A 16,141-nucleotide genomic window follows, 5' to 3' on the forward strand; every position below is an offset into this window, starting at 1 on the left:
TGCCTGCGTAGATCTGAGATCCGGTCCTCTCGAACACCTGCCTTTTGTGACGTGGACGCCCGCCGAGGATCAGATCTGAATCTTCAAGTCTCCAAGTCTTCAAAACTCTGAGCTCAATCTTCAATTCGGCAGAGTTTCGGCTCTCCAAGTTCCAACCTTCAAAAATGAACCACCCTTGGCCTATTTATAGGCACCCAGATCTGTGCCTAGGCACAGATCTGGGCTGAGGTGGCTCGGCCACAAGTGGCCGGCCACCCCTGGGTGGCTCGGCTCATGCCGAGCCACCCTGGGGTGGCTCGGTTTCGGCCGAGCCCCTCAGGGTGTTTGGGTTCCGTCGTTTTGTCGTTGTTCCCGTTTTGTCCGTGATTCTGTTGTGCGGTTGATTTGTCTGGACTCGATTTGTTGACCTGATTTGGCAGTAAATCCACTTCTGAGTTCGAGTCCGAAACCAATCTTGATTCGGTCGTGATTCATCCGAGTCCGCTCTTGTTTGGATGACTCATTGACTCCCCGAACCGTTAGCTTGATTCCGCACGCGAATGGATGTATTCCGTTGCTTGCGTGCAATTCGTCAACCTCGTCGCCTCGTTGATTCGTCGGTTTGTGCCGAGTCGTGCTAAGGGACCTATAAGCAATTTTATATGCCTACAGACATGACATCCCTTCTAATCGCCAGCCGACACTTGTAAAGAGATGGATGACTCATCTTCCAGCTCACGCTTTGTCACCGCCATTCTGCATGGCCTAAATGACTAATCTACCACGGACATCCACGCTATATATGGATATTGTTCACCATCAAGAGAGCCCCCCATGAAATCAAGGCAAGAAAACAAATAAAAATCTAACTCTTCTAGTCCTTCCAATCTGAGAGATGATAAACTCTAATGCATATAGCATAAGAACGTATAGTTCTAAACTCCACTCAAGCTCATGTTTATCAACTAACTTGATCGTCGAAGGAATCACGAGGGAACCGGTCCCCGCCCCTCTCATGAGCTATTCCTATCTGTGTAGCGCGGACATCAGACCCTCATTCAAAAACTAGGCATAAAGTTGGAAAAGAGAACGAGTCCTCCATCATCCTTCACCATCCCGCAACAATCCTCTTCTGGATTAATTGGCTGTTTGGTATCGAGTATCAACAATACCTAATCATAGTATTTTAACCACGTGCATTGCACGTACATAAGTTAAAAAAAAGCAACCGTTCTCACAAGAACTGCGAAAGATCTCATTTCCCAGGGGCTAAAGTGCAAAAGGTTGCTCCAGTTCGGATAACGAACCAAATCCTCTCCCCTTGCGGGAACTCCCTTCAGTCAATCCTCCCTCCCTTCTCTCGCGCTCTCTCCCCCTCGTTCTCGCCAAGCCCCAATGGCGGCCTCGTTCTCCTCTCGTTCCTTATCTCTTTCCTGCCTTCCTTCGATCTCGCTCCCCAATCGAGTTCCCTTCACCTTTTCTTTTTCTACTCGAGGGTCCGGCACCGGCGTGAGGGATCGGTCACCGCTGCTCCGTGCGACTCTCCACCGAACGTCCTCGTCGACCGCGCGGAATCGGAGAAGGCGAACCGGCTGAAGTCGGTGTACCTCGAGAAGGTCGTCCCGATTCTCACCAACGAATTCAGCTACAAGAATGTTCACGAGGTATTCACCTGTCGCTTAGGGTTTTCGACAGACTGGGGCTAGGGTTATTATTATTATTATTATTGTTTGTTTGAATGCCTGCCCTTTTTGTGATTAGGTGCCGAGAATAGAGAAGATAGTTGTGAATTGCGGCATGGGGGATGCTGAGCAGAACTCCAAGGGATTGGAGGCGGCGATAAGGGATTTGGCGACGATAACGGGGCAGAGGCCGGTGAAAACCAAGGCGAAGAATTCTATTGCGGCTTTCAAGCTCAGAGAAGGAACTGTTGTGGGGATTGCAGTAACTCTTCGTGGCAATGTAAGTGATTCTACGAAGTCCACCATTCTTTTGTTGGAGTTTAAGTCCACCTAAGTAGCATCGATTGTGTCACGCCAGAGGTTGTTTGTGTTATCTTGCTGCAAGAATTAATGCTGGTAAACATTGAACAATGGGGCAGTCCTGTTTTGGGTATTTTGTGCGGGGTCACTTTGAGATGATAACTTGCTGACCATAGAAAGTATCTTAATTTCACTAGATATTAATTCAGTAGTACATACATTCGTCAACTGAGAAGCCTGTTGGAAAGAGTCAAGGTGGTGGACAGCGGAAAGCGGAGTGAAGTGGTGAGAGGAAAAAGCAGTCCAAATCCTATTAAAATTTTAAATATAGATAAAAATAAAAAAAAAACTTGTTGGAGGTGGAGCTTGCTCGAGGTGGAGATGGTTTTAGGAATCTAGGTTTTTTTTTGGGTTCGTGTGGAGATGATTTTGCCAGAGGCGGACTTGTTGAGTAGGTTTTGGCGACGAGAGAGTTTCGACTGAGTTTGGGTGACCTTCTACAGAAAAGAGGAGGTGGACGAGGTGAAGAAGAGGAGGCTTCGTGGGAGAACTTGTCGAGGTGGATGAGGTGGAGGGAGGGGTGGATGAGCTGAATGGAGGAGATGGACAAAGTTGGAGGGGTAGGATTTTGGTTCTAAGTTTGTTGGGTTCGAAACAGAGGAGAATATCAGGAAGCAAAGGAGAAAGAGGGTAAAAGGGGGTTAGGTTCGGGTTGGGTACAAAAGAGTTGGCCATTATTCGTTTTTTGAAAGCACTTGCAACTTGCAAGCGCTTTATGCAGCTTAGGGCTTTTTTTCGAGTAAAAACTCTAAAGGTGCTTAATACCAGTGAAAGCAAATTGATCTAGGGCTACTTCCATTTTAAAAACCACTTAAGCAGTAGTTGTTACTGTTTTTTCAATATTGGAAAGAATGCATATACAGATTACAGAAGAAACATTTGGTTGTTAAAATCCTCAATCACAAACAAAATAGAACCTTTTTCTAGCATTGTATATTGGTGAATTGCAGTCAGTTAACCGCATTTAAGTAAAGATTAAATTACGCCCCTGCCCTTGTAGATAAAGCTCCTCTACTAAACAATTTTCTTCTTATGCCCATGTACTGCCACTGGAGTGTATGTTGTCACTCTCTGTTACCTTAACCCGGAATTAGTTTGAAGTTAAATCATAAATAAACTTGAGTAACTCTTAACTAAAATACCAAATGAAAGAGTAATATTTGTTTATTTGTCATTAACCATGTATAATTTGTCCAAGCCCCTACAAGATTCTTAATTAAGTTACCAGGTTTATGTTAGGTTTTGAGACAAGAGGGGATCTTTCATTTGAAGAATTTAGAGTTCTATCGCTACATTAGACAATCATCGAATGAAACACTAATAGCAATGTTGAGAAAAAATGCAAAAAACATAATGCATAACGTAGGTTATTTTGTTTATTAGTTATTTAGATGTTTCCTAGATACAAATTATTCATAATGACTTTAATAATTAGAATCATTAAAATTTTCAAACATGAAAGAGGACTGGTAGAATTACAAGAATTAGGATTTAGAAGGTTTCATTTTCATCAAATGGAGTTAGAATTTAGAAGCTAGAGAGGCATTGGAGATGGAGATGAGCTTAGGATTTTCTTCATCGGCAAGAAGAGATATGAGAGCTAAGGAGGAACCAAAGAGGAACCTTATCATTGGCAGAAATAGATGATGAGAAGAGCCTTGTCGTCAGCGAGAGACTTCGTCTTTATAAAATGCGTGAAAGGAAAAAGAAATTGAAAGGTTTCTTCATTAAAGGAGTGAGAGGAGGTGGAGGGGAAGGAGATGAGGGAGGTGTTGGAGATGGGTTCGGGGAATCACTAGAGTTTTTCATGCGAATGGAATCAGGGGATTCCATTAGGAACTTATTTTGGCTAGCATAATACTGATTTGGACGGTGAAGATACCTCCACACATCCAAATCTGATTATCAATTTAACTCTATTTAACAAGTGTTAAATAACCCTTAAGATGATGTGGATAAAACACGTTTTTTGGTGTTATTTTTGCATTAAATGTAACCTGGGTTTTGTGCCCGAGTTTTATAACACTTTGGCTGTGTTAGGCATTGAAGCTGGTTAAATAGTTTTTTGTCTACATTGATTAATAGCTAGGTTTTCGGTGGCCTGTGTTAACTCAGTAACGAGTTAAGAAAGTCTTCGTAAGGAGTAGATTGAGAGAGATGCACATAGAAGTATAGGATGGGAAGTGCAAATATAAGTTTTATTATTCTTACCCTTATCATGAATGCATAGTCCTTTTCCTTATACTGATGTGTAACTTATAAACTAAGCTCTTCATTAATGAATCCCCTTAGCTAATGGATATCAAGTAAATTTTTTCTCAATACTTTAAGTAAACTTATAGACAAGTAAAATGTTGAAAATATACATAAAAAACTAATTATGATTTTTTCGTAAATGAAGCTTTAAATCACTTTAGTTGGTGCTATAAAAAAAGAATTATATTGATCGACCTTAGTCAAAACGTCATATTAACATTTATCAAAGAATACTACAAATATGTAAGTTATTTTAAAATATATCTTGCTATCCAAAATATGATACACATAATATATATGAATATAGTTTCTTTATTTTTTAATTTTAAATGATTAAACATTTAGGTATAAATAGCTCTCTAAACTTTGGGAATTAGGATAATTTCACATAACCCCCTAAAATTTGGGTGATTTCACATAACTTTCTAAACTTTGTTCATCTCATTTAACTAAAAAAATCTCAAATTTCATCGTTTGTCATTTACAAGTAATGCACTCCCTCCTTACATTTTGGATTTTTTTTTCTTTCAAATTTTTTTTTTTCAAATTACATGCAAGGGTCCGATGAGAATAGTTCGAAGCTCAATGGGTTTTGTGAAAAAAAATCCCTCACAATCCGGGGTGGGTGGGGGTGTGTGAAGTTAGTCCTTCTTTATTTAATCATAGTCACGCAAATGAGAATAACCAACCCGTGCTTCCCCAAAAGCTAAACTTTGTTGTTACCCCTTCTCTATCAAGAAAAGAAAAAAGAAAAAGAAAAAGAGAGCCCAGATTCCTAGAACAATTAACAACGAAAGCTACCCACTGTTGCTCCTCCTTTATCTCCTTAGCCTTCAACTCTCAAATCCAATTCCTTTAAAAAAACTCTGAGACTCAACATCCTACCGCTCTAGCTTTGTTTCAGTTTTGAAGGCAGCTCCAAGGCTACTTTGGCCCCTACATAGCTCCGCCCCTAAATAAAGCACTATCTTTATGATCCTTGTTCCCTTCATGAATAAAATCACCATCCTTATGTCGCCAAATGCATTGCAATTAAGATCAACTAAAACTTCTTCTTTCTTTGTTTGAAAGTATCTTAGATCTTAAAAACCTTGGTTATACGATCACAATTTGTTTACCAAGCATTATCTAATAACTCTCATTAAGCCACTATAACTGATGGACATAAAGATGTTAATTGGGACGAAGGATCGGGATGGGCTTAGAGTTAGTCCTAAACAACCCCAGAATTTTAGACCCTTATATTTTGTTAGACCTTAGCTATGGTTTTTAATATCCTAAACTCAAATCTCTATTATTTGGGCTCCAAGTTGGTCCTTTGCCTTGATTAGAAGACTCTTGTATGAAGCAAGTGAAGAAGGTAAGAACTTCTTCTAATGCATGTAAATCTTGTTATGAAGAAATCAGTATGTTGGTGCAATGCCGACATAAAAATATCAATCTTTCTATGATTTTAAAATATATGGAATGGGTTGTGTGAAATTATATGTAAATCTTGACATTATGAAACTCTTGAAAAGTATGAAATTCTCAATAGCATTTGGTATAAACATGAATTTGAAGAATGTGTTAGGATGCTCGACTTCGAAAATCCTGAGTCCATTTAGTAATAGCTCAAGCTTTTGAATAGAAGTGGTTGGCAAAATGACAGCATAACACTGGAAGTAAAACGAAGTCTTCGTGCTCAGGTTCCACCATTAGTATCATTATTTTCCTATTATGTTTATTTTATTCCATTGATTTTCACATGCAAAATAAACCTTCTAAATCCCATGGTGACAGTGTAAGGATTTGGCTTTAACCATGATGTTCTAGTTTAAGCTTTTGGATAAAGTGATTATTAAGAAACTCCTCTAATGAAATGTAAAAATCACGATAGTTAGTTTAGAAAAGCGCAACAGTTTCATGTATCGGTGAGCTACAACATAAGCAACCCTATAGCTCACATAATTAGACTGAAGTCTTCCAACCTTGCTTTATTGTAGCACCTCACATAGGTGTTTACCCACTTTTGGAATTTCAATCCTTCAAACCATGAGGGATCCACTACAAGAATAAGAGCGACTTAAGATCAAATGTTTCTTCTATGGAAATATCATCCATTTTAGTCGTTGGAAATATGCACTAGATTAAGTGCAAGCCTTAATTGATGGGGTCATTCGAGATAAAATTTGCTTGTTGGATTATGGTAAAGCATGTGTATATTGGGAGGATCATTATCCTTTTATCTTAATTTACCTCACAATGTCCGAGTTGTCCCCTCCATGTTCAAATTTTTTCTTGAGCATTTTTTCGTTAATGTAACTATTTATTTGAGTTAGATATATTGCAACATTACAATTGTATTTATTATATCACAAAACATATAACTATCTAGTTGATCATTTTATTTATAAGTTCACACTAATGAACTACTCATTAGTAACTAATGTTAGAATGTACCAAATTAAGTTTACTTGGAATTTAGATGCTTCTTGGATACTTTTTGTATCTTTGCAATTTTTGTATCTTTGACACAACTTGAGCAGGGGTGGCCAGATTTGAGTGATTAGCTATTTCTACATCTTGATGTGTGATTAGTTGCAAGTACTATTAAGAGGAGAAAGGTGAAGCATTAGATGGTACTTGTGAAAGATTCATTGGCACCAATTCAGTTTGCGCACTTAAGTTAAACACATGGTTTTAAATATCGGCCGATAATCCGATATTATCGTCGAGTTATCGGATTTGGGAGATTTCCGCTAGGATAAGTAGGATTTTTAATCGGTTATCGTTTTTTGAGGTTTATCGACGATAAAGGTACTTATCGACCGATAAGTAGGCTCTAAATATCGGCTTTATCGACCGATAAGTAGGATTTGGGAGCTTTTACTTTCTTTTGGATTTGCTCTTTGCATGTTTACAAATTATGAACTATTTATTGCTTTTGGAACTTGGTTGATTGGTGATTAACTTATGTTTGTTTATGGATATTGATAATGGCTCATAACTACTAAATATCAACTTAGTAAGTTAGTTTATGAATCTCATGATTAAACAATAATTATGTAGATGCGTAGATGGTTCTTCATTCTTGATGTTATCTTATTATTTGCTAGTTTATTATTCCATTTTGACTAACATTATATTATTTTTCAAGCTTATGTTTGTTTATTATTTGCTAGTATATTACTCCGATAAATACTATTTATCCCCGATATATCCCCGATTTCCGCTATCCGATAAGAATTTTGACCGTCCGATAAATTCCCGATAACCGACATTTAAAACCTTGGTTAAACATGTATTGTATAGTCGTGAAACTATAACGAAGTAAGGAGATAAGTTAGATAGTGTTTGTGAAGAGAGCAATATACTGTTAGACTTTTCTTTTAAGGGAGTTGAGAAAGATATTCTTTTGCAGGTTAAGTGAGTTGAGAAAGATAAATATTTCTTTTAGCGTTTGGTACCTAAACATGAAGATTAAACAAGGTTTGATAAAACCCATGTGCACAGTAGGATGCCCAATTAATTCCTTTGGGAAGTTTTAAATTTTATTTCCCGTTCATGAGCTTCTCTAAGGTGTACTCCCCCACTCTCGTGGTTTAAGCTTGTAAGACATTTTACCTAGAAGAAAAAAAGAAAAATATTGCATGATATGTTGTTTTTATTGTAAGGTTAAAAAACTAAATTTATCCCTATACTAGGGCTTCATTCTATAATTGGTCTCTTCGCTTTATTTTTCAACTTAGTCGCTGTACTTTTATTAGATGTAAACTTAGTCCTAAACTCATCTTACATTAAAAGGACTATAATTTTATTAAGGTGAGTACTCTTTTCTACAGCAATGAATGAATTTATTTCTTGTCAAATATACAACATTCACTAGATAACGAAATTTAATCCATCATTATCAAGCGCACCCTCAAGGCCGCTTCCACTCCTATGTCTACGGGTAGCAACAATATGCTCTTCGACCTCCTTGACAGCTAACGTGAATCATAGAACTTCAGCAACCCATGGCCAACCTCGGGTTCAACAATAACATCTAATTCAAGGTCCTTCATTGCTTCTCCCCTTTCCGTCCTTCGTTACTACTTGAAGAGCTCCACTTTGACATGCAAGAAGTCCTTGGGCGCTTCGCCTTCGACAATGTTTGCAAGGGTGTTCAACGAGGACACACCTCTACTTAGTGGCGAGCGTGAGTACGACGAAGGCAGAAGAATTCAAAATTCTCAAGATGTTAGAAGTGTGATGTTTAAGAATTGCACATGCTAGATGTTCAAGAAACTAAGTTCATTAAGTTAATGTCAGGAAATTAGTAGTTACTAAAACATAAAATTTTGAATAGTCTAGGCTGTAAAAGGATAATTTTTGTCTTAGCTACTTTAACAAGTTGCAAGTTGAACAATTACGTAAAATGGTTAAAATTGAGGAAGTATGTTACTAGCTTTTGAAAATGAATCTACCCACATTATAAAACAAACTAAAGTTTTTTTTTAGGTTATATGTCATCAAATTCACATACATATTAGCATATGAGCAATGGTGGAGTCAAGACCCATGGAGTAGTGGGTTGAACAACTAAATATGGGGGCAATATTAAGTGTACGTATCAAAAAATCTAACATCAAAGATAATATTAAGGCAGTTTTCAAATTAAGTCTCGGTAATAAGATAAGGACCTGTTTAGTTGGCAAAGAAACCAATAAAAAGTGGGAAATCGATTTTCCATAATCATTTCTTTTCTTTTGTTTAGTTGAGGAAGAAAATAAGAAAAAAAATACATGTGAGACCTATCTCTAGAAATATAACCAGTTCATCGGTCCCAAAAAGGGGAAACCCATTTCTCAATGGGGTTGAAAAAAGAAAATAGGTCTCACAACCTATTTCTCATGGGTTATTTTCCAGAGTTAGATTTCTCGGAAATCAACCAAACATGCCCTAATTTTAGTAAGCGCACTTGCCCCCACTTTGCTCTATGTGGCTTCGTCACTACGTATGAGTATACATTGATGATCATGGTAAGAAAATGAAGTCTCTATAAGTTATAGTTTCTTCTGATTTTTCATGAGAAGTGGTTTAGGATGATAATGTATGTCTAGTTGATTCCTTTCTAAAATTTGTCAATATTTTGTGTATGTGTCTGTGATTTACATTAGATCAAATATTGAATTAAAATATCTATAACATTTGGATATTTCTTTGAATTATCTATAATAATTAATAATTAAGTTCAATCAAACTAAGAATAAAGTTTAACAATAAAGTTTAGTTTTGATTGCGTGTGGGTATTTTTCAAATATTTAAGCAATGAGTGTCGGTTTTTGGGTTCAAAAACCGATTGGTTTTGAACTCGATGTTACCAAAGAAACCAGTTTAGAGTATAAGTAATGGGAAGTCGAGTTTTGCTTTGAACTACGTGTGTTTTTGGTGGGTCCGCGGAGAATCCATGTCCAACTCATGTCGGACATGGGTAGAGCACCCAAAATGTCATGTCCGAGTAACCTAGGTGACCAAGGAGGTCAAAGTCCTATTAGCTTGTTCTTCAAAGTAAAATTTTACAAGACCAGCCACCAAGGAAATTTAAGAGCATGTCCTCAGTGTGGTTGTCCATGACATAATTGGCGAGGTGGGACTTTAGGGTGTGCTCAACAGTGATGAAGAAAATAGAGAGTATTTTATCTCAATTGAATCCTAGTTCTCTTAGTTTTGAGGAAAGATGAGTTTATGGTAGAAATGTCCTAATGTTTATTTAACGAAATTTTAAACGGAAAGTTAACATATGACTAAATTAACATCTAATAAGGAGTACGAGAACTAGGTTGATCAAAAAGTAAAGTGGGAGGACCAATTTGGAAGTGAAGGCCTAGTGTACAAGGACCAAATTGATATTTTAGCCTTATTCAAATCTAGGGTCATTATAGTCTAACTCCATTGTCTATTCAGATAAAACATGGCTGAATATCAGAAAACACCCATTTGGACTATTATCAGATAAACCCAAGGGCGGATCCAGAAAAGTTAGTCACTGATGACAAGATTATAAGTCTACATGTATAACTAGTACACACACATGGACACACAAAACAAAATAAAGTCAATAGAAGTATCTTATCAAAATTGAATATAAGTATCTTATCAAAATTCTTTGCAATTATGTGAAGAAATCACATAAGTTTGAATTTTAAATTAACTAGTTAGCACATAAGACTAAGAATTACATATAATTAGGATCATGCAAGTAGCTAAAATTTCACTTATTACCACTTCTGGTTCCATTAAATTAACATTTTGTACTGTTTTCATGCATGTACCTATATTGACGAAATTTTCTTACTTGGATGAAGCTTATGTTTAAGAATGTATACAAATTATAAACATGTCATAGAAAGAAAGAAAAATGATGAATGTTTTTTAGTTTTCCTTTGGATTGCTTATTCCTTGAATTTTAATATGAGACAAAAGCAGTATGTCATAGTTAATTGCAAAATGTTTAGACTAAAACATAATACTTAGTGTAACACTAGTAACCCAGAGTTAAGACGAAATCAACATTATCCTCTCTAATATTATTTTTTTATAATCTTAATTTTTTTAGACTTATAATTTCTTTTATATAGTGACTTACTAATTATTACTTTAACTAAAGAGTACTAAATTCAAATATGGACCTAATAGTAAATATAAATATTAGGAGTGGTCAGTGGGGACAATTGCCCCTATTGCCCTACATTAGGTCCTCTTTTGGATAATACCCATGCCCTTAGGTTTAGGGGTTGTCAGAAACTCCCTTAAGGTTTTTCCAAAAAAAATCCCTTAAGAGCATGAACCCCAATTTTCATTAGCAAAATATCCCCCTCCGTATTTTACCCGCCCATTTAGAAATTGCGTTTAATGTTGCTTAGAGGTTTCCTTCATAAAATCTTGAAGTTAAAAGGATTTTCTGATAAACCCTAAACTTAAGGGGGCGTTTTATAATACTTTGAAAGTTATGTGAGTTATCTGATGATTGTTCAAAGTTAACAGGGTGTTTCGCGTATTTAGCCTAAAATATATACTGAACAAGGAAATATATTCACCGTTGTTCCATTTTCCTAATGGGGTAGGTACACTAATTTCCTGTAGTTGTCCTTTTCTACTAGGTGTATATAGGCTAAAAACTAAGGTTGGAAACGCATCCAGTTCCTTGGACTACTTGGGCACTACGTTTGCATCCTGTAAATATGCACCTTTAGCCTGCAATAACTCGATCATGAATCTATTTCCAGTTTCTTCTTACGTTTTCATATTTGATATTCTTTGTGGTCCCGTCATCCCATTTGCAGGTGATGTACTCATTCCTTGACCGTCTAGTCAACTTGGCCTTCCCCAGGACCAGGGATTTCCAAGGAGTGAACCCAAACAGTTTTGATGGGCACGGGAACTACAGTATCGGCATGAGGGACCAAAGTGTGTTTCCGGAGATCAGATATGAAGCCCTCGGCAAGCAAAACGGGATGGATGTCTGCATCACTACCACAGCGAGAACCGATAAAGAGGCCCAGAGGCTGCTCGCCCTCCTTGGCATGCCGTTTAGGGAGGGCAGTGGAGGCCCCACTGTTTTGATCCGAAAGAAGAAGAAGAAGGCCATCCACTTTGAATCCAAGTCAAAAGGAAGAAGATAGAGAAACATAACACCATCATTTTCATCCTCCTTGCCGTTGTCTGTTGCAGTTAGTTTGGCTTCTGTTCTCTTTTTGATTTACATGGTTGAGCAGTGTTTTTGCAAGAACATAAGCATCTGAATGCTAATGCGGAGGTCTCAGTCTGCTGTAAATTGAAACTAGTGCTGGATTGGCTGGGGATGTTCTGTGAATTTGGCTGGTCACCTACTTTTTTATATTCATAATATATTATGCAAGTGTGTGGACGTAAGACGGAGATAGTGAACCAAGCTCATGAAAATGAGAGGAGCGCTATCTGACTTTATTTACTCCAGCCTCGTTCCACCGACAATCCATTGAGACAGCAGCCTGGTCTCAAGACGCAACATCGTTCTTATGTTAAGTGCAGCGTGGTCTTGGGCTATCAAAGAGTGCTTACTTATTAGATAGCGCGAGGCCCGGCTGCAATCAGCAACTTGTGCGGTATGCACAGGAATTTTCCACCGGACGAAGTACCGCCAAGTCCCACGTATGTTGTCGCCGTGGCAGCTAGTTCACTGACAACAAATTAGTACGGTTTTATATATTATTGTTTGAAAATCAATCTGGAGGCCCACTACGTGGCTCCCTGACCGAAAAGTCCAAACGCCCCCACCAAGAATTGACACAGAGAGAGAGAGGGAGTAGAGAGAGAGAGAGAGGAGCCCGTCCACGCGGCCCAATTCGGTGTCCTCGCCCTTCGTTTTCGGGAGGTGAAGAAAGGGCGGGCATCCTCTCACAGAGTAAAGAGCGTGAGCCCTGAGAAGGCAGCGGTAAAAAGAGGAAAGAGATCACCGATCAGCTCCCAAAGCAAAAAGCAAGAAAAGAGGGAGGTGGGGGGAAAAAAGGAGAAAAGGGAGCCCCCAAACCCCTCTCAATTCACGGGTTTAATTTGGTGCCCACAGCCCCAAAACCCTTCCTTTTTTTTCTCTCTCTCTCTCTCTCTCTCTCTCCCTCTCACTCACATTAAATCCAACCTCGACCTCTCTGGATCCCTCCCCCTTATCCCTCTATTATTGTTGTTGTTACTGCTATCGCGGAAGGTGGTCATCAGCGGAGAAGCGTGATGATGGACTGCGTATCGGGTTCGGGCGAGGGGCACCAGATAAAGGGGGTCCTGACTCATGGGGCGGGCGGCTACATCGCAGTACACGTCCTAGCGGGAATCTCTTCGAGGTCTCGACCAAATACGTCCCCCCCATCCGCCCCGTCGGCAGAGGAGCCTCCGGCATTGTTTGGTGAGCCGGGCCTCAACTCTGTCTGGTCCACAAATATTATAGAGCCAGAAGGAGCCTATAGCTGGGGGGAGGGGGCTTTTTATTATTATTATTATTATTATTAGTACTGTCAATTTACTGTTTTCCTTATTATTCGAAGCCACTTCTGTTTGTTTACCTTCCAGTAACTAAAAAAGTATGGAGACTGAATCCCTCTCCTTCTTCTTCTTCTGTGCAGCGCCGCTCTGAATTCGCAGACTCGTCGGGAGGTTGCTATTAAGAAGATCGGCAATGCGTTTGATAATCGAATTGATGCCAAGAGAACTTTAAGAGAAATTAAGCTGCTCCGTCACATGGATCATGAAAATGTGAGATTGCTTCTTTTTTTTTTCTTCTTTTTTTTGTGGCAGTGATCTCAACCTTTTACCGTCCTATTATGTGCATTTGACGTCACCATAGCCCTTCGATCCGCTTAAATGAACACAATTGATAAGAACCGAATCATTTTTCTTTGTTCAGTGCTAGCCTGTGCTCAGTCTTCCTTGACTAGTAATATTCTGTATGATGTTCGTTTATATGAAGGCCTCGCTTCTTCTGCAAAAATTTTCTTGTGATCATACTTGTACCAGAATGCTGTCTACCTAAGTCATCTTTATTGTTCTCTTCTCATGCTTTATGTTCGAGCCCTTCTAGTATTCAGCATCTTATATTTATCTCCTAATCATTATATTTGCAAGTTGCAATCCACACCATCCTTTTCAGAAAATGTAAAATCATGAATAGGATGTCCACTTTTGTTCCGTGGAACTTAACTGACTTTTATGCCTAAATGTCTGAAAATATGTGAGACAGCTGAAGGATTGAAGCATGAAGATCAGGTGGGTGCCTAAGACGCCTAGATTGTTCCCTTGGGTTTAATATTGATAGGGAAGAAAAGAAACATTTAGACAAAACTCCAGTAAATGTATGCTAATCAATATTTAAATGCTTATTATGTTATTTTCCTCTGCAGTAAGTGGCATTTAATGTAGTTCCAGATAAATGTAAGACATATAGAATGTTATATAAAATTTCTAATAAGTTTTCTGATTTTTTTTTTCACTTCAGTCTTATTCTTTTGTTTGAATGATAAACAAATTTTGAATGGTTCAAGGTGTTTTACTCTTCTTTCCACCGAAGGTACTAGATCCAAAATTGAATCAATTACACTTTCTTCCCGATGTACTTGATTATGATGATCCACATAAGTTTTTGTTTTTTTTCCTGTCAACAGCGGGATCTTATACTTAAGTTTTATTTTATTGCTTTTATTCGCATCATCCTGAAACTATGCTATTCTTTTATGACAGGTCATTGCCATCAAGGACATAATGCGCCCTCCACAGAAGGAAACCTTCAATGATGTATACATCGTCTACGAGTTAATGGACACTGATCTTCACCAAATTATACGGTCTAATCAACCCCTAACTGATGATCATTGCCAGGTTTGATCTTTAAAACATGAATTAGAGTAAGCTAATTTAGTCTATTTATACTATACTTTTGAACTTGCTGCTTAATTGCCAAACATTCTTATCCGTAAAAGGTTTCTGGTTTTATTAACTACCTTATAGAATTTTCTCTTTGATTTCATGGATTATTTAGGATTCATTTTAGATTTGACACTACCTAATGCGCCCTCCTTGATATAGGCTCAGGTCATGTATCGAAAAAAATATAATTTTTCTATATATATATATATATATATATCTATCATGATGAGTGCAAGTCACGATGGGTTGTGCCGATCATCGTTTAGAGTAGCATGTTGGGCTAGCTTATGATAAGAATCTGAGCTCCCCGCGTGTGCGTCTGTGTGTGCTCGTTCATGATACTGTGTTTATCATCTCTAGATGGATTCTTCACTTAACAATGTTTCTTCTGACACTTACATGTGTTCATAGACCCCATTGAATGAGCGTCTTCTATGGTAGTTCATTGTCATGTTACTTCATGACGTTAACTACAATGTCATATTACTTTATGAAGTTAACTACTAAACTCTTTCATGTTTTCTAATCCCCAATTACAGCCTTGATCTAATTTTGTTCTGCGAAATGTTCTTGCAGTATTTCCTATATCAGTTGCTGCGAGGGCTAAAGTATGTACATTCGGCAAATGTGTTGCATCGCGACCTAAAACCCAGTAATTTGCTTCTGAATGCAAATTGTGACCTTAAGATAGGAGACTTTGGATTGGCACGGACGACTTCTGAAACAGATTTCATGACAGAGTATGTTGTCACTCGTTGGTACCGTGCACCAGAACTGCTCCTAAATTGTTCGGAATACACTGCTGCTATCGACGTTTGGTCAGTAGGCTGTATTCTTGGTGAAATTGGGACCAGGGAACCTTTGTTCCCAGGAAAAGACTATGTTCATCAACTAAGGTTGATAACAGAGGTATTTGTCCTGGTGCTTATCAATTAAATAACTTCTGAAAGAATTTAGTTATATGATTTGCAGCATGTTTAGCAGGCTTAAACTAGTTGTAGTCCATGTAACTTGCATTCTCATCCCACCATCTTTTTGTTGGAGCTGTATGCAACCATACCCATAAAGACCATAATTAATGATGGATTTTGTTTACATTTCATGATCATGGTTCATATTTTTTATTATTATGCACAAGTACCCATTGTGAATATTTTTCGCAATGTAAATTTTCATTTAGGTTAATGAGTTGGTAGGTCCACAAGTTCAATCAAAGGCATGATTTGAATCATTTGATTGGTGAATTTGTGGATGACGCTGAAAAGCATAATCAGTTATTACACTTGAAACTCTTTTACCTTACCCATAGACATCAGTGCAATTGGCCACGTTCCGAAGCTCGGACATCTGTCTTATGTATGATGCCTGACATTCGTGAATGAGCGACAATTCGTAGTGGAACTAATTGGGTTCTCATCTTCGCATGAGCACATACTTAAGACAGATTC

General features: G+C 38.0%; 2 protein-coding genes across 2 annotated transcripts in view; both read left to right on the top strand.

Annotated features, from left to right (window-relative positions):
* Positions 1-12,159, top strand: part of LOC109839054 (50S ribosomal protein L5, chloroplastic) — a 54,769-nt gene extending 42,610 nt beyond the window's left edge. Inside the window, exons 3-5 of the mRNA XM_020407488.1 lie at positions 1,194-1,643; positions 1,741-1,941; positions 11,585-12,159. Coding sequence (XP_020263077.1) covers positions 1,194-1,643; positions 1,741-1,941; positions 11,585-11,923 — 990 coding nt within the window. The 3' untranslated portion in view covers positions 11,924-12,159. The remainder of the gene's footprint in view (positions 1-1,193; positions 1,644-1,740; positions 1,942-11,584) is intronic.
* LOC109837862 (mitogen-activated protein kinase homolog MMK2-like) overlaps positions 12,603-16,141 on the top strand; it is a 5,353-nt gene continuing 1,814 nt past the window's right edge. The window contains 5 exon segments of the mRNA XM_020406232.1: positions 12,603-13,097; positions 13,100-13,179; positions 13,397-13,526; positions 14,508-14,645; positions 15,270-15,602. Of these exon segments, the coding sequence (XP_020261821.1) occupies positions 13,008-13,097; positions 13,100-13,179; positions 13,397-13,526; positions 14,508-14,645; positions 15,270-15,602 (771 nt within the window). The 5' untranslated portion in view covers positions 12,603-13,007.

Source organism: Asparagus officinalis, chromosome 4 (assembly GCF_001876935.1).
Source record: "Asparagus officinalis chromosome 4, Aspof.V1, whole genome shotgun sequence".
NCBI lineage: Eukaryota > Viridiplantae > Streptophyta > Magnoliopsida > Asparagales > Asparagaceae > Asparagus > Asparagus officinalis.